The 23,831-nt window shown below is 46.0% G+C and overlaps 1 protein-coding gene across 3 annotated transcripts; it reads right to left on the bottom strand.

The window, feature by feature from the left end:
- Nucleotides 1-199: 199 nt before the first annotated feature.
- Nucleotides 200-20,882, bottom strand: PTGR1 (prostaglandin reductase 1). 3 transcript variants are annotated; one of them, XM_041761479.1, is made up of 11 exons: nt 20,616-20,882; nt 18,862-18,897; nt 17,435-17,550; nt 15,855-15,900; nt 14,770-14,826; nt 14,031-14,198; nt 11,233-11,350; nt 10,365-10,520; nt 7,985-8,093; nt 4,618-4,736; nt 200-397 (listed from the first exon to the last, which is right to left on the bottom strand). In XM_041761479.1, exons 3-11 carry the CDS (start codon nt 17,538-17,540, stop codon nt 287-289), a joined length of 990 nt encoding a protein of 329 aa, XP_041617413.1. In that variant the 5' UTR covers nt 17,541-17,550; nt 18,862-18,897; nt 20,616-20,882; the 3' UTR covers nt 200-286. The 3 variants fall into 3 exon arrangements, with proteins under 3 accessions (XP_041617413.1, XP_041617412.1, XP_041617415.1); XM_041761478.1 differs by having other exon boundaries at nt 18,817-18,897; nt 20,616-20,880; XM_041761481.1 differs by lacking the exon at nt 18,862-18,897.
- Nucleotides 20,883-23,831: the final 2,949 nt, after the last annotated feature.

Here is a 23,831-nt window from a genome sequence, read left to right as displayed (position 1 = left end):
TCAGAACTCTAAAGTCACAGAAGCAGTTAACTTTTGACTCTAAACCATTATTTTGTACCATAACCCAGAAGGAGCGTAGCAGGGGGTGAGGTGACTGGTTGTTGCTCACTACGTAATTTTCACCTGTTCTAATTACATTCCACTTAAATGTGTTTCATAAGGTAGATCAAACTCATTACAATGACTATTTCTTAGATAATGAAGGTAGTATACATTTTTTATTAAATGGTTAGAAAGAAATTAAGTCATCATCCAAATGATTTCTAGATTCCATGTGTCATTTTTTTCATGCTTTCACTATTGTTTTTCCCAAATTATCTCCTTTCAGCATTCCCATAAATGCAGCCGGCATGTTTTCAAATCCTTCAATGACGTATTCATGGTACTGGACTTTACCCTGTATCAAAACAACAACAAATATCACAGATTTATTTCATATTCTGATACACTCTTCCCATCATAGCAACACACTTACTGGGTTACACCACAGGCAGGTTGGAAATCTCAGATGGAGGCCCTGTCCTCCGTGACCTTAGAGTCAGTCTGGGGGCGTGATCCACAGAGTACACCGAACAATTTAATAATAGGCGTTAGGTCACAGTATAATAAGAATGTCCCAGGAAATGATTAAGCAATTTCTAAGTAAATTATATGGAAAAATTTAGTAATGCAGTGATCTCAGAAGATGTGGAAGATGGAGAAAGGGGCCCCGTTCCAGGGGATTATCTGCTTTAATTCTTCCAGTAGCTTCAGGACGTAGCATCCTTACCTCTTTGACCCCTGAAGAGGAAGAGCCTGTTCAGCAAATGTAAATACCATGGCAGTCTAATAATCTGTCCTCCCGTCAAGCCCAGATTCTTTCAATATATGTTGAACATTCACTTTGGAGTGTGGGAGGGAAGGGTTCATTTAGTGACGGTTTTTCATTTTCCTTTCTACTACAAGACAGTCTACTAAGTGGGACTAATTTATGTTTTCAAGGGTTTTTGTTTTGTTTCTAAGGGATCTTATGTGGAGACTGGAGTTAGCCGATATCATTTACTTTCCTAATGTATTCCAGTGATGGCCTACCCCTTGTGATGGATTTATGGAGGTGCTATTGGCCTGGGGTCACTCCACTAATTAATATGTATGGAGGGCAGGGATTTGAACTCTTGACTAGAAAGCGCCAGTTCGTTCCTGTTCTAAAGGGGCAAAGAGGGGCACTTGGGTGGCTCAGTGGTTGAGCATCTGCCTTTGCTTCAGGTCATGATCCTTGGGTCCCAGGACGGAGTCTCGCATGGGGCTCCCTGCATGGAGCCTGCTTCTCCCTCTGCCTGTGTGTCTCTGCCTCTCTCTGTGTCTCTCATGAATATATAAATAAATAAAATCTTTAAAAAAGTAAAATAAAGGAGGCAAAGAACCTGAAAGGAGTTAAAAGCTATAACCGAAAGTTTAAAAGTTAAAAGTAGAGCGTTAATAATACAGTAGATTAAGGTACAGAACACAGGGCATATGGAAAGTCTTTGTACTAATTTTGTGATTTTTTTCCTTAAAACTGTTCTAAAAGAAAAGTATATTTTTCAGAAGGGGAAGAGATGAGAAAAAAAAAAATAAGTAGATGGGAGAGAAATTAGGCCAAGTCACTAGTTACTGAAAACAAAACTACCGTTGGCCCACTCTGTTAGAAGGAGGCATTAGGAACACCAGCGTGGTGGCTTCTTGTGTCAGCTGTGATCATGGGAGGGCTAGATCAGATTTCACCAAGAGGGACAAAGAGGCTCCACACTGGGGACTTAAAAATCATTCAGCTCTTCTCAGCTTCCTGGAAAGAGCCCAGCTCAGCACTCCAAGCGTTAGCCTGGGAAAAACACCAGTCTCCAGCGGCTTCCCCGGGGAGCAATCTATTTCTGTGAATTGGGAAACGATGACACAGCCAGGAGTTTAGAGGTGTAATACCACCTTTCCCCTCTAAAACTAGAATAATGCCCCTTGGTTATTCAGAGTTCTGGGAGAGTATATCACAGCACAGGACAAGGGGATGGGCCTCTTCCTGTGGCTCTGAAGCCATGGCTACAAGAAGACACTGATCTTGGACCTGGACGAGCTGCGGCACAAAGATATGCCCCTCCAACATTTATTCAACAATATTCGTCTAGTGTTGACACTGAACCAGACACTATTCTGGATGCTGTGGTACGTCAGAAAACAAAATGCACGAGGGAGATTCCCTGGGTGGCTCAGCAGTTTAGCACCTGCCTTTGGCCCAGGGTGTGATCCTGGAGTCCTGGGATCGAGTCCCACTTCAGGCTCTCTGCGTGGAGCCTGCTTCTCCCTCTGCCTGTGTCTCTGCCTCTCTCTCTCTGTGTCTCTCATGAGTAAATGAATAAAATCTTAAAAAAAAAAAAAAGAAAGAAAGAAAGAAAGAAAACAAAATGCACGAATGTTACTGCTTTCGTGGAGGTTACATTCTCACAAGAGGGAGATGGGCAATAAATGTAAGTGAATTATAGTATGCGTCATGCTAAAAGATGATAATGGCTAAGGGTAAAAGTAAGCTAAGGAGGATCAAGAATGAAGGGAGATTGCAGGGATGCCTGGGGGGGGCAGCTGGTTAAGCATCTGACTCTTGGTTTCCACTCAGGTCATGATCTTGGGGTTGTGATCTTAGGATCCTGGGATCCTGCCCCTCAATGGGCTGGCTCTTGCCTGAGCGTGAGTCTGCTTGTCCCTCCCCCTCTGCCTCTCCCCACCCCCCACCCTGGCTCGCATGCACGCACACTCACACGCACACACACTCATGTGTGCGTGCTCTCAAAAAAATAAAACTTTAAATCTTAAAAAAAAAAAAATGAGAGAGGATTTCAATTTAAAATAGGGCCATAAATAAACAAACAAATAGACAGGTAGATAAATAAATAAATAAATAAATAAATAAATAAATAAAATAGGGCCATTTTTCAGCCCGGGTGGCTCAGTGCTTAGTGCCTGCCTTCAGCCCAGGGCCTGATCCTGCGGACCCAGGATTGAGTCCCACGTCAGGCTCTCTGCATGGAGCCTGCTTCTCCCTCTGCCTGTGTCTCTGCCTCTCTCTCTCTCTCTGTGTCTCTCATGAATAAATAGGTAAAATCTTTAAAAAAAATAAATAAAATAAAATCGGACCATTTTAAAAGTTGCCTCATTAAGAAGGTAGTTTTTAGCAATGACCTGAGGGAAATGATCAAATTAAGGAAGCAGTTAGAGGGACAGAGGGCAGTGGGGAGGGGTTGGGCAGAGCAAGCGAGGGGGTGAACACTAAGAAATGAAATCAGAGAGGTAACGGAGGTCACATCCTATACAGCCCTGTAGGTTTGATTCTAAGTGAAATGGAGCACTTTGCAGGGTTTGGAGCCTAAGAATGACAGGGCTTGATTTATGCTTTAAAAGATCACCCTGGCAGCTGCTGGGGCAGAATCGGGAGGTCGGACAGAGGCTCTTGTAACATCCAGGCCAGAGCAGATGGTGGCCTGGGCCAGGGCGGCAGCAGAGGACGTGGGAGAGCTGGTCAGATCCTGCGGGTAGCTTGAAGGTTGAGCCACCCAGAATTTCCCAACAGATGAGATGTGGGCATGAGAGAAAGAAAAGAATCAAAGATGATTTCAAGGTTTTTGGATTGAGCAACTAGGAGGATAGAATTGCCGTAACTGAGATGGTGAGGTCTGTATATGGAATGGCTCTGGCAGGAAAGATCAAGACATATTTAGTTTTTGACGTATTAAGTGGAAGATGTGTCTTACACATTCAAGTGCAGCTGTTGAGCGGCTGAGAGCCCAGGGGAGAGATCCAGGCTGGAGACAGACATTTAGAAGCTGTCAGCACACTGATGATATTTAAAGCCAAGAGCCTGGCTGAGCTAAGTAAGGGATGGGCAGACTGTGGGTGGAGAAGAAAAGAAGCCCAGTCCCAGCCCTTGGGACACTCTACTATTAATATGGAGAGAAAAAAAGAAGCTAACAGAGGAGGAGGTCCTCTGGGGAGGACGAATCTGTGAGGAAAACCAAGAGCCAGAGGAAGAAAAGTGCCCAAGGAGAGCAGGATCACCTCTGTCAAGCACTCCCCACAGCCAAGTGATGCTAAGAACTGACCGCTGCAGTTCACAGTGTGAGGACACTGTCAATGTTGACAAAAGCAATTTTGGTTGAATGGCAAGAGTGTAAAAGCCTGATTATGTGGGTTTAAGAAAGAATGGAAAGAGAGGAACTGCAGACAGTGAGTGTGAACAACACTCTGGGATTTTGTTCTAAAGGGGGAAACCAGGAAGCCCGGGTGGCTCAGTGGCTTAGCGCTGCCTTCAGCCCAGGGCCTGATCCTAGGGTCCCGGGATTGAGTCCCACGTCGGGCTCCCTGCATGGAGCCTGCTTCTCCCTCTGCCTGTGTCTCTGCCTCTCTCTCTCTGAGCGTGTCTCTCATGAATAAATAAATAAAATCTTTAAAAAAAATAATCTTAGAAAAAAAATAAAGGGGGAAACCGAGAGACTTGTGTCTGCGGTGGAGATGGAACCTATCGTGTAGAAAGGGAATGAGAGAGAGAGAAAAAAAAAGAAAGAAAGGGAATGAGATCTAGTGTACAACCAAGACAGTGTCTCTGGAGCCCGTTACCTCTATGACCCATGTCAGCAAGTCTTTCAGAGCCTTCTGGCGGACATCTCCTTGCCAGCGAGTAACGATGAACCCTTCCATGCGGAGCTGCTGATAGATAATATTCTCCGGGGGTGGGCCTGTGAACAGGAGGACACATTTAGATGACAGGGTCCAGGAAGGTGGCCCTGGTGAAAACACAAGCAGTACAAATCACGTCACTGTTCTCCTAGATTTCTCCACTCTTTTCTGATCCCCGTGGATCAGACACAGGGGCCTCTGTGGTAGGCAAAGTAATGGTCCCCAAGGACGGCCGTATCTTCGCTCCCAGAACCTGTGAATGCCTTTCCTTACATGGCAAAAGGGACTTTGCAGGTATGATCAAGTCAAGAGCCTGTAGATGAAGAGACGATTTTGTATTATCCAGAGGAGCCCAATATAATCACAAGGGTCCTTGTAAGGGATGCAGAAAAGTCAGAAGTAGGAAAAAATATGGATGATGGAAACACAGATCAGAGTGAAAGAGAGAGAGAGAGACACTGGAAGATTCTGTGTTGCTGGCTTTGAAGATGGAGGAAGGGACCATGACCCAGGAAATAAAGGCAACCTCTGGAAGCTGGAAAAGGCAAGGAAACAGCTTCTCCTCCTGAGCCCTCAGAAAGAATTCAGCCCTGCTGACCATTTTAGACTTCTGATCTCCAGAACTATATGACAATAAATCTGTGTTGTTGTAGAGCCCGTAAAGCTGAGCTAATTCGTGACTGACACACCCTCAGAGTCCTTACACAGGGAAGGTGGCCGGGGAACGTCCAGCCTTCACATGCCAGGAGCAAGGCCCACCGAAAACTTCCCAAACAGTTCTGCAGGACAGAAGGAGGCCCCAAAGGAGAACCTGTGAAAATGTGTGACTCAAGCCTAAATACCCTGATATTCCCGATGCTCAGTGGCTTACTGTTGTCCTGTGGCATAGACCTATCTCCTGTTCTCTTCTCAAAGCAGATATAAAAAAAAATCTAGTGTCCACCATGGCCTAAGAGCCAAGAAAGAAGAGGTAAGGGGCTCAGTATTTCTAACCACCCGTGCCCTTGCCGTTCTGAGATACCAAGAGTAGAGCAAAAGGAGGCTCACAACGTAGTGTGCGTGGGAATCACACAGAGGGCTTCTGGAAAGAGATCTCTGGCCCTCCCCCGAAATTTCTGATCGTGGATATGGAGTAGATCCCAAGAATCTGTATTTCTAACAAGTTTTCAGGAGATGGTGACGTTGCTGGTCCTGGGCGCACACTTTGGGAACCACCAGCCTGGAAGAAGCACCAGGCTACCCTGTGAGTGAAACGTGAGGGTGACACAAGAGAGCGGCATGTCCAAATGCTAGGTTGCTCTTGCAGAAGGAGTGCTTCTTCAGAAGATCCACGCCAACTCTACTTTTTCTGGGGTTAAGGACTGGAAGCCTCATTTCCTCATCTTGGAAGAGGATGAAATACTATTTCTGGGCTTACCCATCCTGATGGGAATATGGTTTCTTTATTGGAAGCAAGGAGCAAGAAGCAAGGAGAATGTGACATTTTAGCAGAGAGGAAGGGAGGGAAAAAGTAAAACAAGACAAAATCAGAGAGAGAGAGAGAGACAAACCACGAGAGACTCTTAATCATAGGAAACACATTGAGGGGTGCTGGGGAGGAGGGGGCTGGGTGGATGGGCTGGGTGATGAGCTTTAAGGAGGGCACATGATGGAATGAGCCCTGGGTGTTATATAAGACCGATGAATCACTGAACTCCACCTCTGAAACTAATAATACACTATATGCTAATTAACTGAATTTAAATCTTAAAAAAAGCTAAAACCCATCAATCAAAGAGAAAAAAAGAATGTGGCCTTTTAATGTGGCATTAAAGCCAGGGAAATAATTAATTACCCCCTGGGCTATCCTAACAATGTAATATGTTAGAATTTCTGGAGATCAGAGGCAGCGCAGGATCTCATCTAAAACGGATGGACAAGGCCAGCTGATGCCCCAAAGACCTATCTGAGCAGCTGAACTTCCAAACTCTAATTGCTAAAAAGACTAGATCAAGTTACTGGACCCAAAATATTTGGCTGTACCTAATTGGACTATGGTCAAGAAAATGCATCCTGGAGCTTTGCTCAAGTGGGCAGGCAGCAGATTTCCCATGATTCTAGCTTAGCATCAGTTAGAAAAATATAGGGGAAAAAAAAGTCCCTAACAATAAGACTGCCAACTGCACCTGGAGTCTTCTTCTTAGAGAAGGTAGTGTCTTTGATTTTTCACAACCAAGAGGGAATCTACAAGCTGTCCTTTCCCAGCTCCTTCCACTCTTGCTCACTTGTCTGAATGCAGTTGTGGGTCGTTAACTAGCAGGGCTGTAGGGTTTCATTCGCATGAGTGAAGCCTATCACAGAACGAATACCCAATTTATTTATGGTTATCATCCCAGATCCCGATGACATGCTCCAAAATTCCTTTTTGCTCTGTTTTCCTCCTTTTTTGGACCACAGGTAAATCTGTAATCTCACCAACAGCACAGAATTGTGGAGGGGTGCCTGGGTGCCTCAGTGGATTGAATGACCCACTCTTGGTTTCCACTCAGGTCTTGATCTCAGGGTCGTGGGATTGGGCCCCATGCACTTGGCATGGAGTCTGCTGGAGATTCTCTAGCCTGGCCACTGCCCTCCCCCTTCCCACACCAGCTCCCTCCCTCCCTCCCTCCCTCCCTCTCTCTCTCTCAAATAAAATAAAATAAAAATCTTTTAAAAAATTGTAGTAATAGAGAAGGACTCAGTATGAAGAGTTTAGAAGACCTGACTTTGAGACTCTGGTGAATAGGACTTAAAGAGCCCCTGGTCCTCTTGGCCATTCATCTCCCATCCATATAATAAGAGGCCTGTACAACATCTCTCAGAGAATTAGGACTCAAGGAATATAGCTCTTTAGCTGACACTGCTTTTGGACCTCTGTGGAGATGGGTGAGAGGAGAGGGCAGTCTGAAGGCAGCACTAAACCGCTGAGCCACCCGGGCTGCCCTGTCTCCAATATCTTAAAGAACCCTAATATTGCACCAGCCAGACCAAGGTGTTCTGTTTCTACATCAGATCATGACTGTCTTTTTACAACTTTACCCAAAACAACAGGTAAAAAACGAAAACTTTTAAAATTATCAACATTTGTCTGTTTTCAGATTGTTATTTTTATATATCAAAAAAATGTAATATAAGCTATTTAGTACAAATATATGAAACTACATATTTTTAGTTTAATAAAGACGATTTCATCAAGAATTATCAGGAAGTCACTGGCCTATGCCATGTCTGTAAATCTTCTCCTTGTCTAGTCTTTCTACATCTGTGACCATGTGCATGAGCTCATTACCTGGGGGAAGCGGGCGAGTACTATTATATGTCGAGATGGCCCCACAAATAGCAATTCTTCCAAATTTCTTCATCTGGGGAATAACAATGTTTGAAAACTCTCCACCTACCTAAACAGAGAGGAAGAAAAAAAAAATCACTGACTTTAAGTAATCTAAGCACTAGAAGATTCAGAAGTATCAGTAAGTCACAACCATCATTTCACAAATTTATTTTAGAAGTAAAAAAACACCTAATTGAATTAGCACAGCAGTGCAGAAAATTGCAGTTGGAAAAAGATAGGAGAGGCTGGGATTTCTCTTTTACGGTAGGAACATACTCTGATCAATTCAATAATCTCATTGCTCCTACCTAAAAGCATGGAATAAATACTCAAAAGCCACATCAAGAACAAAGTTGGAAGACTCACATTTTCCAATTTCAAAACTTACTACAAAGCTGTATTAAGAAAGTGTGGGAACAGAAATATAGATCCGTAGAACTGAGTTGAGAGTCCAGAAATAAACTGTTACTTTATGGTCAATTGATTTTTGACAAGAGTGCCAAAACAATGCAGTAAGAGGAAAAAATAGTCTTTCAACAAATGGTGCAGAATAACTGGATATGGAAAAGAATGAAATTGGACCCCTTCTTACACAATACACAAAAATTAACTTAAAATGCATCATGCGCCTACGTTTAAGAGTTAAAACCATACAACTCTTAGAAGAAAACATAGGAGTAAATCTTTGTGACCTTGGATAAGGCAAGGCCTTCTTAGACAGGACACCAAAAGCCTAAGCAACAACAGGAGAAAAAAATTGGGCTTCATTAAAATTTAAAGCTTTTGTGCTTCAAAGGATACTTTTCTTTCACTATCTAGAAAATGAAAGAAAAGAAAAAAAGTGAAAGGCAACTCACAGAACAGAAGAATTGCAAACCATATAGAGTCAATCCTCCTTATTAGTGTATTCCATATTTGAGAATGGGACTACTTACTTGCTAACATTTATTTATAACCCCAAAATCAACACAAGCTTGCCTGTCCATTTGGAGACATGCCTAGAGGCAGTGAAAGAGACACAAAGTTCCCAGCTAAGGTCAAAGAAAGGCCAACGCTCTGTTTTCTTTTTTCAGCTCTCCTGAGGGATTACCAGGGAGGGAAGGCAATAGGGGGCAGTGCAGAGTAGTTCAAAAAGCTCCCGCTCTGGGGCTGGTTGGATGGGGTGTGAATCCCAACTCCGGAAGAATGGGTTTCTGGGTAAGCCTCAGGCAAGCTTCTTTCCACTTCTGAACTCCTTTCTCTTTTGAAAAATGAAGAAAATAGAAGCTGTAGGAAGAGTTGTTTTTAGGATTTAAGATTGTAATCAAGGTGAAACATGTATGTATATGTACATACTTCCCCTAGAAGCAATGGCTCTGGGTTTGTGGTGACTTGATAAAAAAAAAAAAAAAAAAAAAAAACTACCAGGAATATTGAGAATTGAGTATATGTGATAAGGGACTTCTCAGAAACTTTACGAAAAACTCTTAAAACTCAATAAGCCAATTGAAAAAATGGGCAAAAGATTTGAAGACATTTCTCAAAAAATATACAAATGGCCGTAAGCACACAAAAAGATGTCCAATATCATGAACAATTAGGGAAATAAAGATCAAAACCACAGTGAAATACTACCTCAAACCTACGAGGATAGCCACAATAAAAATGAGAGATAGTAAGTGTTGGTGAGGATGTAGGGACATTGGAACCATCATATATTGCTGGTGAGAATGTAAAATAGTGCAGCCATTTTGCAAAAATTTTTGTCAGTTCCTCAAAACGTTAAATATGGAGTTACCACGTGACCCACAATTCCACTAAATACCCAAGAAAAATGAAATCACACAAAAACTTGATCGTGCATGCTCATAGCAACATTATGTATAATAGCCAAAAAGTGAAAATTACTCAGATGCTCATCAATTCATGGATGGATAAATAAAACGTAATATATCCATACAATGGAATATATCTTGGCCACAAAAAGGAATGAAGCACTGATACACATTACCACACAGATGAACCTGAAAACATGCTACAGTATACTGTAAGAAGCCAGTCACAAAAGACCACTCTTTGGGGGAAATGAGGAGTCACTATAATGAGTACAGGATTTTTTTGGGGGGGATAATGAAAATATCCTAAAATTAAGGTGATGGTTGTATAATTCTATGAATATACTAAAAAACCCACTAAATTCAACACTTTAAAAATGGGCGAGTTATATCTTAATAAAGCTGTTTTTTTTTTTAAAGACACCCATACTTTCTTCATATATTTTAGGTGGAAACTCTAGAAGCATATTCTGTTGTATAGTACTTTATTAGTAAATAAGATATTAAGCCCAATTTGCACTCACATTATCAAAGTAACAATCATAACCATCAGGAGAGGCTTTTTTCAAAGTTTCTTCCAAAGACTTTATGGTTTTGTAGTTAAAGGCAACATCATATCCAAGCTTTTTAAGGTAGGCAACCTTTTCGTCAGACCCTGCTGCTCCAACAACTTTGCAGCCCTAAACGGGGAGAAAAAAATGGAAACCATTTATAAGCCAAAAGCATGGACCAACCTCCCCCCTTCCCAGTCTAGTATGGTCAGCTTCCCCAGGAACACCCTTCTATGAGCTGAGCCACATCTATGAAGATATCCTAATGGGCCAATAGGCTCTTAGGTGAAATTAGTCCCTGAATCAGCTTATACCCAACTGTAGCTTCAGCTCGCCTCTGACCAACCAATAGATCCCAGGCTATGGTTATGTGCTTTGCTGTTCGTTTTAACTTGTTGGCTTGACAATCTATTTATTTGACTCTCTTGTTTATTTTGGGGCTTCTCTTGCAGTGACTTCCATGCTATCTTTAGGGACAGTGGTCCTTTAGACTATAATTTGGCTCCAGCTCTGGGAATCTCAGCCCTCTTGTCAGCTCTCCCGGTGACTGTCCCCTTATTATTCGATTTGGGCTAAAGTACTGGACTTGATCCTGTCTAATCAGAGGAACTAGAGAGCATTCCGAAAATCACTTTCAGGATGAGTCTAGAGACTGTATTGGTACAATGAGAGTGACTCTTCAGAAATCTCTCTTATATTGTCAATGTATCTCTGACTTCTAAACAAGACCCACCAAACTAAACTCCCTGACACTAGGGAAGGTCTGCTGTGCTCACTGTTGTATTCTCAGTGCACACCCTGGGTATTGAGTCAATGTTTGTTACCAGAAGAAGACACTTACCTTGAGCTTAGCAATCTGCCCCACCACAGAGCCCACTGCCCCTGCTGCTGCATTAACCATCACTGTTTCTCCACCCTTCACACCACAGATGTCAAGGAGGCCAAAGTAGGCTGTTAGTCTGAGGGAAGAGAATTAAAGATACGTGGATAGATTTGTTGCTTTCCCCTATAACTCATTAACTGAGGCTCTGTTTTACTACACAAGCCAAGGTGCAGCCTTGAGATAGGATGAGTAGTAGAAAAATGTTAAGTTATGTCTTAGCACCCCGAGTCTGAGCCAGTGAAATCTATATCCACTATGGCGATTGCCAAGCCACTTGCAAAATTTCAGACAAGTTTATGTAAAATTATTTCTATATGAGACAGAAACTATATATCTGCTTTTGAGTATGTCTGGGGACCCATTAGAGTTGAACATTGAAGGTGAGGCAGTGAAAGGCACAGAAATGTGCACTTCTTCTGAGGACCCCAAAGCTAATATTCCCACAGTGTTTTTTGAAAGTTGGGTGGAGCACCACCTGCCTCAGAATCACTTGGAGTTTTATTAAAATTTAAATTCCCAGGCCCCACCTCAGACCCACTGATTCAGAAATACTGGGACATGAAGACCTGAACGTTATATGACGAGGTGATTCTTATGAATGTAAGCAACTGAGAACCATCGGCTTAATGAATGCTGAAGCCAGACGGTGCCTGGCAAGTTTGCATAACCTCAGACGAAAAGGAGAAGGTGCATTTCTGATTGTGACATTCCACCCATGACCGCCCTCCCAACCCCAATCTCTGTCCTAGAACATTCTAAAACCAGCTTTTAATTAGACATACTGACCTAGGATACACAAGGCCTTTCCAAAACATCACATCCTTCTAAAAATGGAAAGGAGGTAAGGTGGAAAAGCCAACAGTAAAGAAATCTTAGAGGAAAAAGTAAAGGCACACTTTGGTCTGAGGGAGACGACTTATTATTATTATTATTATTATTTTTAGATTTTATTTATTTATTCATGAGAGACAGAGAGAGAGAGAGGCAGAGACACAAGCAGAGGGAGGAGCAGGCTCCCTGCCGGAAGCCCGACGTGGGATTCGAACCCGGGACTCCAGGATCACACCCTGGACCAAAGGCAGGCGCTTAACTGCTGAGCCATCCAGGGATCCCTGAGGGAGATTTAAATAGCAAAATTGCTTTGTTGGAGAGCAAAACACATGAACCCCTCCAGCTTCACGGAGAAAACAGGGGTCCAATGAAGGAAATAATGTAACCTTCGGGGGGAATGTTAAATCTCTGGAACCCCGACAGCTATAAGACACCCTAGGTTTCAGAGTTCAATTTCTTTTATAGTCTACAGCAGAAGTTCCAGTGTTCTTGAGGCGTTGACCCATCCCACTGGTAAGTCGTCCACAGTGGCAGGCATGCTCAAGAAATGGGCGGTGTGTCATAGGAGGTGAGAAACAAGGCATAACTCCTCCTCCCCCATCAGTGAGAACCGCCGGAATAAAGGTGATTGTTTGGAGTAAAAGTGCAGTCCTCAGGGGCTTGGAACAGGTGAATGAGACGCACACGCAAACGAATAAATTATGCTCTGTTTTAGGATTCAAACCTCCTACTACTTTACAGATTACTCTCTCCCCAACGAAGTCATGGGAGACTGGCTTCAAGGTTTCCTCATGTCTCCCTTCACCCCTGCATTCCTCCACCTGGCTCATTTTAGAGAGAAAGACGGGTGGGATAATACGGTGGGAGGAAGAGCTCACTAGTGGAGGGTACAAGGCAGGCAGGCAGGACCCAGAACCACTATAATTCTGTTGAAGACCCTCTTATTAAAGTAAGAAGCTATTGAGCATCCTCCAATCTCACAATATTGTCTCTTGGCCACAGCAGTTCTGAGGAAATCATATTCCGAGTGCAATATGAATTTGGGGTGTCAGGGACTGGTTTGGCTAGAGGCTGATCGTTTGGGGTATGAACTTCCATTTCATTCTTTAGAAGTCCTCTGAAGGTTGAAAAAGAAGGGAGGGAGGGAGGGAATGAGGGAAACAGTGAGAGAGGGAAGAAGGAAGGAAAAGATCATACAACTTATAGAAAGAAATTCATGAATTCCAGGCTAAAAAAGTTTTTTTGGGGGGGAAACTCCAACAAAAAGAATTCAATTGACCTTGCTTCTCCAGGCCATAAGAGGAAACTTGAGGTCCTAAGTGCAGCTGCGACAGGATGAACTGATCAGGAGTCTTCTTGAGGGATAAGGCTAAGGAACTCCTGAGTAGTTCAAGTCTGTGTCAAGCTAAGTGACTGTTCAAAACCATATTTATGATTCATTTCAGTTATTTAAACTTCGGATCCCTTTATACCTCAGGAAATTCAGATGTGCGTAAGGAAAGGTGGGGAATGAGACAGTATAGAAAAGCCAAGCTAGAATGAGTTCCTTTCCCCTCTTTAAACTCTGAAATGGAGGCAGAGATGAGTGAAGAATGAAGCCAAGATGCTTCCAGGGACAGAAGGAGTTGTTGGTTCCACTGTGTTACCATTTGCCAGCTGCTAGAGAAGGATCATGCCCCATGCTGCTCCTCACTGCTGCTCTCTGGACTAGGGGGTCTCTAGCCTCATTTTCCTTCTCTTTCCTTCAGTCCAAGGCTAACTCTAGCCCATCCTCTTCCCTTCTTGGTCCTATCATCTACTCTAACCAGTCCCTGAGCCTAGAATGACTCAAGTCTCTTCCTGTTGACCATATTCTGGACAAGCTATTTTGGAAAACCAGAATGTCAGGTATTTAAACAAATGAAATATACACCCATGAAACTCACCCTGTCATGCCAATTGTTCCCAAAGCCAAAGACACTGGTACCGTGTCTGGCCACTCTGCAGGCAGCTTTTCCAGATCTTTCCCATCAGAAATAGAGTGCGATGTCCAGCCTGAAAAAGCCACTACCACAGTTCCTGCTGGGAAGGCTGAGTTTTTACTTTCCACGACTCTGAAAGATAAAGCACATTAAGACATGGGAAACCTCTTTCAAGGGATGTGATGTTACATGGCTGGTGTTCCTAAAAGGGACTGAAGTGAACCCCATGGGCTGAAGAAACTATAGGGGTCTGGGATGCCTGGGTGGCTCAGTAGTTGAGCGTCTGCCTTCAGTTCAGGGCGTGATCCCAGAGTCCTGGGATCGAGTCCCGTATCGGACTCCCCGCGGGAATCCTGCTTCTCCCTCTGCCTGTGTCTCTCTGTGTCTCTCATGAATAAATAAATAAATAAAAATTTTAAAAGATTTTATTTATTTATTCATGAGAGACACAGAGAGAGAGGCAGAGATACAGGCAGAGGGAGAAGCAGGCTCCATGCAGGGAGCCCGACGCAGGACTCCATCCCGGGTCTCCAGGATCATGCCCTGGGCCGAAGGCAGACGCTCAACCACTGAGCCACCTGGGCTGTCCAAATAAAATCTTTAAAAAAGAAAAAAGAAAGAAAGAAACTGTAGAAGTCATAGACAGAGACCCCAGCAAGATAGAGGACAGACATATTTTTCAAGCACGGAGACACACAAATACCTGGCCACTTGTTGCCCCATCATCATATCACCCTCCTTCAATCTTTTGGCCGCCACTCTGAAAAAAAAAAAAGTTCTTAATACATAAGAGCATCTGGGGAGGGGCGGCTGGGTGGTTTAGACGGTTGCGTGTCCCACTTGATTCTGGCTGGGGTCAGGATCTGGGGGTCGTGAGATCAAGCATGGCCTGGGGCTCCATGCTGACCGTGGAGCCTGCTTTGGATTCTCTCCTTCTCCCTCTGCCCCCTCCCCATCCCCCACTCGTGCGCGTATTCTCTCTCTCTTTAAAAAAATAAAAGAGCATCTGGACAAAACCATCTTGAGTTCAGGCCACATGAAAAATCAACAAGAAAGTGTGTGCTGAGACATGAAGGCAATAAAACCTGGTGAAATGCAAGAGGAGAGCTGTTAGTGGTAGTTCTGCTCTGTGACCCCAAAGCGGCATTCTGAGCATTTTCCAGTGAAAGGAACATGAGAATCTTACCATCATGCTCCACTATGGATGAGTTTCTACCAATAACTTTTAAAACATAACCCAGGGCAGCCTGGGTGGCTCAGCGGTTTAGCGTTGCCTTCAGCCCAGGGCGTGATCCTGGAGATACTGTGATTTAGAGTAAGAATTAATATAGTCTGTCTATATCCTATTTTTGGCAGAAAGCTCCTAAAACTCCTGGGATTTCCTAAGTGATGAGGTTGAGAAAGTTATCTTTTTTTATGTTAACGAGGTGACTTTTGCGAAGCACCTAAGGAGGGGGGCTGGTTGCCAGAAGCCAACTCGAACTCCGGATTAGAGGGGCTGTAATTCTCACTGCCCCCTCCCCAGACCTCTGGGAAGTAGGGAAGGGCTGGAGGCTTACTCAGTTGCCAATGGTCAATGATTTAACCAACCATGCCTATGTGATGAGCCTCCATAAAATCCCAAAAAGACATCTTTTTGCTGGCAAAGATGAGCATCCATAAATCTTATCGTTGAATCATACTGGGACAACAAGGGGAAATGACAATCAGTTGGATATTTTAAAAGATGGACTATTTCAAAACAGGGTCCAAAACACAACACATGAATTTTTAGAAGGAAAATCATACCTCATGTAAGGATCCACGGTAAGGAACAAAGCTTCCAGCAGGACCTCTGTAAAATAAAGCATTCCACAGGCAATTAGCAACTCAAGGCTCAGGGCACCTGGGTGGCTCAGTGGTTGAGCGTCTGCCTTTGGTTCGGGTCATGACCCTGGGGTCCTGGGATCAAGTCCCACATGAGGCTCCTTGTGGGGAGCCTGCTTCTCCCTCTGCCTGTGTCTCTGCCTCTCTGTGTGTGTGTCTCTCATGAATAAATACATAAAATCTTAAAAAAAAAGAGAGAGAGACTCAAGGCTTGATGCCTTCCTTGACTTTGACATTCTAAATAAACACAGATCATCCTTCCGCTGCAGGGTTGCCCTTCTTCCATCTGTGCTTGCTGTTGAAGAGACGAGAGGGTGCCAGCCCAGATCATTATCATCATCCTATTATTTACTTAGCACTCACTCCATGCTTTACATGGGTTATTTTCCAGGAGATTCCCAGCTATTATAGTTTTGTTTTATTCAGGCTTAGGTTAAGGAACCTGCATGCTTACACAGTAAGCATGTAGTCAACTGCCATGACGTGACTGGATTATTATGACTTCCTAGCCTTGGCCTTGAAGCCAGACGGCAGCGTCTAGTCACCATGAACTTCTCTGCATTATCATTTGCACTAGGTTGCAGCGCTCCTATGAGGTTTCACTGACAGCCCCCATTAGGATTAAAGAATATATATTTTGCTGGAGTGACCCTCATGCACATTCTCTGGAATTCTGAATCTGAGTCCTGCCCATCTATCCCAACTTAGATAGGACTGAACTTTGGCGTGCTGTTTGATTGTGTGCGCCTTCCTCAAAGCCTGCCTACCTGCCTGCAAACACCCCTTGCTGTCTCTCTACAAGGCTAATCTCCAAACTCGTTACAGAGTGTGCTACTGTTTCTCTCCCCTTTGCCTTGTCCTTCCACTTCCCCCAATGGGATGGGAGACTCCTCAATGAAGGAGGAGAGTTTTTCTCTCCTGTCTGTGCACAGGGTAAGTCTGAGCTCTGCACATGGCTGCTAGGCCCTGCTTACCCCACTCGCTCACCCAATCATCAGGCTTGCCAGGACCAAGAGGAAATCCTCCCCAAGGTCTGCTCAAAGTCATGAACAATGTACCTTTTCAATGATGAAGGAAATCAGAGGGATCCTCCCACATGACCTCAAGGCTTCACCCAGAAAACCTTGAAAAGTCTCTGTGATAGAGTGCAAAATTGCTCCAATCGGTGTGTGGGGCCTCCTCGCCACTCCTCCCATCAAGAAGTCTATGTGTCACTCCTTGAATCGGGACTTGGCTGTGCAACGTACTTCGCGTATTAGCGAACATGGTATAAGGAGAGGCTTGAAAGGTAGTTGCCAACACTGTGAAGACAAAGAGCTCACAGCCTACTAGAAGCCAGCAGGACTGAGGCCCGCACCTCTGCATAAAGCTTGCCAACCACCAGACAGAGAAGTGAGGTCCATCCTGAGATTAGATATCCTGATGTCACTAAATTTTGAGGTAGTTTGTTATGCAGCAAAGGCTAACTGAAAGTCTTTTCCAGCTCAAATCTTATGACTTACCTCCATTTTTTAAGGACGGGAGTTCAACCGTCTTTAACTCAAAGTTACTATGAGTAGGGCTGCCTTCAAAGTGCTTCTTCAGAGTCCAGCTCTTAGCATGAACCATCTTGAAGTTCCTGGAACACAGTAAGCATGTAGTCAACTGCCATGATGTGACTGCATTTTTTTTTAAAGATTTTATTTATTCATGAGAGACACAGAGGGTAGAGAGAGAGAGAGAGAGAGAGAGAGGCAAAGGGAGATGCAGTCTCCATGCAAGGAGCCCGACGTGGGACTCGATCCCGGGTCTCCAGGATCATGCCCTGGGCCGAAGGCGGTGCTAAACCACTGAGTCACTTGGGCTGCCTGATGTGACTGGATTATTAGGACTTCCTAGCCACCGCCTTGAAGCCAGATGGCAGGGTCTACTCATCATCTACTTCTCTTCATTATCACTTAACACCAACCACATTTATTAAGTATTTGTTGCATTTCTATTCCTGTGCTAAGCACTTCACAATCATCATCTCATTTTATCTTCATAAACTCCCTTTAAGATAGGCATTCTTATCATTGCCAGGGTACAAATGAGGAAACCGAGGCTTCCCCAGAAATTTCCAAAGAAAAATGTTAACCAACACAGAAATTCTTCCCAGCCGGGATGCCTGATGGCTCAGTGGTTGAGCCTCTGTCTTTGGCTCAGGTGGTGATCCCAGGGTCCTGGGGTCAGGTCCCACCCACATCAGGCTCTCCACAGGGAGCCTGCTTCTCCCTCTGCCTGTGTCTCTGCCTCTCTCTCTCTCTTTGTGTGTCTCTCATGAATAAATGAAAGAAAGAAAGAAAGAAAGAAAGAAAGAAAGAAAGAAAGAAAGAAAAAGAAATTCTTTCCAGTCACCTATTGGGTTTCACGAGGGCCCTGGACAACTACCTGGTGTGCGAATGTTCTGTTCCTCACCTCACATAAAACGAATCCTGAGACTCAAACACAAAGAACCTAAGAGAGGTCCATGCTCCCCGGTGAGACGGATGGAGCAAGTTTCTAAGGCCCGCAGACAGTCTGATCCTCCCGAACACCACCGCGGGGCGCTGCTGCTCCGCTCGGGGGCGAGTTTACTTTGGCACCAAAAGGGAAATCCAGGGTTTAAACTTGCCTCCGCAGGAAACCAAAAGAGATGATTCAGGCCGCCCTGAGCTGGGCGAGCAGGACACTTTGCTGGGACCCACCTGCCCCGCAGCACCTGCGCCCCCCACCCCCCAGGCCTGCGCTCGCTGGCAGTGTAAGCTGCAAAGAGGGAGGGGGGTCCCCGGAAAAGGGAACCGGACACAGCTTTCCCGCCACAGGAGAGAAGTTCATTCTAGGCCTTCGGCTATTCTTGGCACCTTGCCCTGCTGACTCTACGTACCCTCGCCCTCCGCCGCAAGAGCTTCCTAGGAGGAGTTAGATTTACCAAGGAATGCAGGAAACCTCCGTCGTTCAGGATTTTCTGGAAAGAAAGGGAATGCAAGAACTCACGTCTTTACCTGGCCTGGGCACAGCCCAAGCAAATCAGAGGCCACGAATCGGTGATCAGACCCCTTTGCTCCCCAACCTCGCTGTGTCATAGCGAAGGCTGATCGCCGCTCGCGGAGTCGGAGGGTGACCCCGGGCTGCCCGAGGCCTCCAGCAACCAGGACCCGGGCTCCGCCCCCCCCCCCCCGAAACTTTTTTTCCTTTTCTTTTCTTTTCTTTTCTTTTCTTTTCTTTTCTTTTCTTTTCTTTTCTTTCCTTTTCTTTTCTTTTCTTCTTTTCTTTCTTTTCTTTTCTTTTCTTTTCTTTCTTTCCTTCCTTCCTTCCTTTTCTTTCTTTCTTTCTTTCTTTCCTTCCTTTTCTTTCTTTCTTTCTTTTTCTTTCTTTCTTTCCTTCCTTCCCTTTCTTTCTTTCCTTCCTTCCTTTTCTTTCTTTCTTTCTTTCTTTCTTTCTTTCTTTCTTTCTTTCTTTCTTCTTTTTTTTCTTCTAAGATTTTATTTATTTATTCATGAGAAACAGAGAGAGCAAGAGGCAGAGACACAGGGAGAAGCAGGCCCCCTGCAGGGAGCCCGACGCGGGACTCGATCCCAAGACCCTGGGGTCACGCCCTAGGCCACCTGAGCTCCCCGGGCGTCCCCGGAACTTTCTTTTTCGCCCAGTCCCCGCATGAATACGCAGGCACCCTTGGCTTAGAACCTCCCCAACTTTGTTTTTCGGGGTGACACGACTTGGCGAAGTAGCCCTGCTGTTCTCCTTTGCTCTTGCAAGTGAAACCCTTCCTTTTCCTATTCGTTGGCTTGGTTGTGTCTTTGGGCCCGACACGCACCGAGGCGCGACCCCCGTGGGGGCCGGGGCGGTCGCGGGGGGGGGGGGAGCCGCAGCCCGGCTCTTCCACTTGCCTCCATTACCGCAGAGGCAGCCCCTGGGGACGGGTGGCCTCGCGGTGGGTCCGGGAGCCCCCGGGGCGGACCAAGTTCGGGGAGACTCCCACCCGCCAGCCCAAGGGGTCGGGGCGCAGGGCCCCCGGGCCCCCCCCCGCCCCCGTCCGTGCCCGTCCCCCGGGCCCCCCCCACCCCGCACCCATCCGTGCCCGCCCCCCGGGACGCCCCCGCCCCACACCCGTCCGTGGCCACTCCCGGGACCCCCCCACCCCGCACCCGTCCATGCCCCCCCGGGCCCCCTGCCTTGCACCCACCCGTGCCCTCCCCCCCGCCCCGCACCCGTCCGTGCCCACTCCCGGGACCCCCCCACCCCGCACCCGTCCATGCCCCCCCGGGCCCCCTGCCTTGCACCCACCCGTGCCCTCCCCCCCGCCCCGCACCCGTCCGTGCCCACTCCCGGGACCCCCCCACCCGTCCATGCCCCCCCGGGCCCCCTGCCTTGCACCCACCCGTGCCCTCCCCCCGCCCCGCACCCGCCGTGCCCGTCCCCCGGGACCCCCCACCCCGCACCCGTCCATGCCCCCCGGGCCCCTGCCTTGCACCCACCCGTGCCCTCCCCCCGCCCCGCACCCCCCGTGCCCTCCCCCCGCCCTGCCCCCATCGCGCCCGCTAACCGAATTCCGACCCCACCCTCCTCCTTCCTCGCGTCCCCGCTCCGCAGGCGCCGAGGTTCGGGGCCGCCGCCGCCCCCGGCTCGCAGGCAGGCCCCGTCGGTCCGTCCGTCCGTCCGTCCGTCCGTGCGGGCGCGTCTCACCTCTCGGGGAGCACGCAGGGCCTCGCTCCCACTCTGCTCGCAGCGCAGGACTCGCCAGTTACTAGGCGGGAGCAGCGGGGGAGCGACGCGCGAACCGTCCGCAGCTCTGGAAACTCAGCGAGAAGAATAGCGGGGCGGGGCCGTGCACCCCGGAGTCCGCAGCTCCGCGTCCCGAGACCCGCAGGAGGTCGGGGCTCTGCAGCCCGGCGCCCACCGCCTGGACTTGTGGCCGCCCGGGGGTGGGGCTTCCCGGGGGCGGTGCTGCTCCTCCCCGCGGGTAGATCGCGGGGGTGTGTGTGTGTGTGTGTGTGTGTGTGTGGAGGGGGTGCGCCCCAGAGCACAGGCCTCCACCGGAGCCCCACCCGGTGGAGCTGTACCTGCACCAGCCTCCTAACTGGGACCCCGGGGCAAAGCTGCTGTGCGGGAGAACCAGCCAAGACTTCCCTGCTCAGGCGGGGAGGAGACACAGGGTCACAGTGCGGAGCTTTCCACTTTTTATTAATTTGTTAGAGAGAGAGAGAGAGAGAGAGAGAGAGAGATGAAGGGCAGGGGAGGGAGAGAAAGAACCTCAAGCAGACTTTGCGCTGAGCTCCATTCCAGCCTGGGGCTAATAAGCCTAGGATATTACCACATTGTTTTCCAAAAATATAGCAGCAATTTACATTCCTGCCATTAATCTCTGTGCATTTCTGTTACCTAAAGCCAACATCAGAACTTGTCATTGTCGTATTCACTTTTTGCTCCTCCGATCAGTGCAAATGAATGTATGCCCCCCCCCCAAGGGATGAGATCCGACTTTATTCATATTTGTACCCTTGCACCTACCTGTATTATTTAGAAAATTTGTTGTTGTTGTTTTGCAAGTTACAGATGACTCCTATTGGCTTAAAAAATAAGAGATTTACTGGCTCATGTGACTGGAAAGTCCAGAAGTAGGATGGGCTTCAGGGTGTGTCTGAATCATGACTTGGCATATTTCATCCTTACACACTACTTTCTGTGGTATCAGCCGAATCCTAAGGCTTGCTTCCCTCCTGGTGACGCAATGGCTGCAGAAGCTCTACTAACCTAAGGGAAAGAAAAATAACCATGTTACAAAATTCCTAGCAAGAGTCTTCTTCCTCTCATTGGTTGAGATGTCTCTAAACCAACCTCAGACCACTTGCAGACTGAACAGTGTGAGCCTGGGTTACCTAGACCACTCAGGTGTCATCAGGGATAGGATTGCTTCCTTCTCTCTGCTGGGCTTAACAAGGCACTGCGTGAAAGATTCAAGAGACAGACTTCCCAGTTTTCAACATAAAATAGCATTAAGTAATAATCAGATGTTAGTTCTACAGTATTGTCAGTTTTGCAGGAAAGCTGGTTTGTTTCTTGGCTTGAAGAGTTTTCAACAGAAGAGTTGAAAGAAATCTGGGTGTCTCTGAGAGTGTATATTGGCTTGTTAGGGCTGCCATAACAAAATACCTAAGGGTAGCTTAAACAAAGAAATTTCAGTTTTTTTCATGGTTATGGAGGCTAGAGCTCCAAGATCAAAGTGTTGGCAAGTGTAGCTTCTTCTGAGCCCACGTTTCTTGGCTTGCCACCTTCCTTCTGTGTCCTCACATGGCTTTCCTCTGTGCACAAATATCCTTGGTGTGTCTCTCTTCTGTAAGGACACCAGTCATATTGGATTAGGGCCCCACCTAACAGCCTCTGTTGAATTTAATCATCTCTTTGAAGGTCCTATTTCCAAATACAATCATGTAAATCAGAGGTCATCCATTTATGACCAGATTTAACTTCAATTACCTCTTTAAAGGTCCTATCTCCAAATATGATTACATTCTTGGGTACTGGGGTTGGGCTTCAATATATGAATTTATGAATTTTAGGGGAACACAATTCAGCCAATCACAGAATGTATGGATGAAAAGTGGTGAATACACACGGTGAGGTATAATGTAGTGATAAGAAGCACTGGGTTAGATGCACAAAAAAGCAATGTGGATGGATCCTAAAAACCCAATGCTGCCTGAGAAAAGAACAGAACAGAATGAGGCATGTAACTCAATATCAGTTCAAATTAAACTCAAATTAAAAGTATATGCCCAGGATCCCTGGGTGGCGCAGTGGTTTGGCACTTGCCTTTGGCCCAGGGCGCAATCCTGGAGACCCGGGATCGAATCCCACATCGGGCTCCCGGTGCATGGAGCCTGCTTCTCCCTCTGCCTGTGTCTCTGCCTGCCTCTCTCTCTCTCTCTCTCTCTCTCTCTCTGTGACTATAATAAATAAAAATTAAAAAAAAAAAAGTATATGCCCAGTCAATGTCTCAGTCAGTGAAACATGCAACTCTTGATCTTGGAATTGTGAGTTTGAGCCCCATGTTAGGTGTAGGAATTACTTAAAAGTAAAATCTTAAAATAAATAAATAAATAAATACTTAAACACACACACAAAAAAAAAATACTTAAACACATAAATGTATATCCCCCAATGCACTTTATGCAGGAACATTTACAAAAAAGGCAAACTATACATTAAACACATCATAATAGTTGCCTATAGAAGGAGGAGAGTAGAGAATGGGGCTTTTTTTTTTTTTACAGCACATAAGGTTTTTTTTTTTTTTTAAGATTTTATTTATTTATTCATGAGACACACACAGAGAGAGAGAGGCAGAGACACAGGCAGAGAGAGAAGCAGGCTCCATGCAGGGAGCCCAACGTGGGACTCGATCCCTGGTCTCCAGGATCATGCCCTGGGCTGAAGGCGGCGCTAAACGCTGAGCCACCCAGGCTGCCCTACAGCACATCAGTTATTGGCAGAATTTTTGGCAGACTAGTGGTTATAATACACCATAAACTACGAAGAGTATGAAAAACTCAACTCTCTAGCCCTGAGGTCTGAAATTAAATATGAACAGTGAAGAAACTATAACAATCTCTCTTTTTAGCAGGGTGACAGAAAGCTTTTGCCGTGGTCCAGATCCAAGGACACAAGACAACTTAATATCTCTCTTCTTTTTAATCTGAGGTATTTGATCCACATGGTCACATCCAATGGCAACATTTCCTTTCCTATTTGGGGCATAGAGAATTTATGGTTTTCTCTGTTAGCCAGTGGAAATATCACAAAGTAACCAAAGTAACAGGCATGTACAATTAATGGTGGAGAGCCAGATAAAAATATTTTTTTAATAAAAAGATTTTGAAAAAGATTTCATGCTTGGTATAT

The sequence above is a fragment of the Vulpes lagopus genome, chromosome 7, assembly GCF_018345385.1.
Source record: "Vulpes lagopus strain Blue_001 chromosome 7, ASM1834538v1, whole genome shotgun sequence".
NCBI lineage: Eukaryota > Metazoa > Chordata > Mammalia > Carnivora > Canidae > Vulpes > Vulpes lagopus.
Note: the sequence above shows the minus strand (reverse complement) of the source record. Positions and strands in the feature narration are given on the sequence as shown.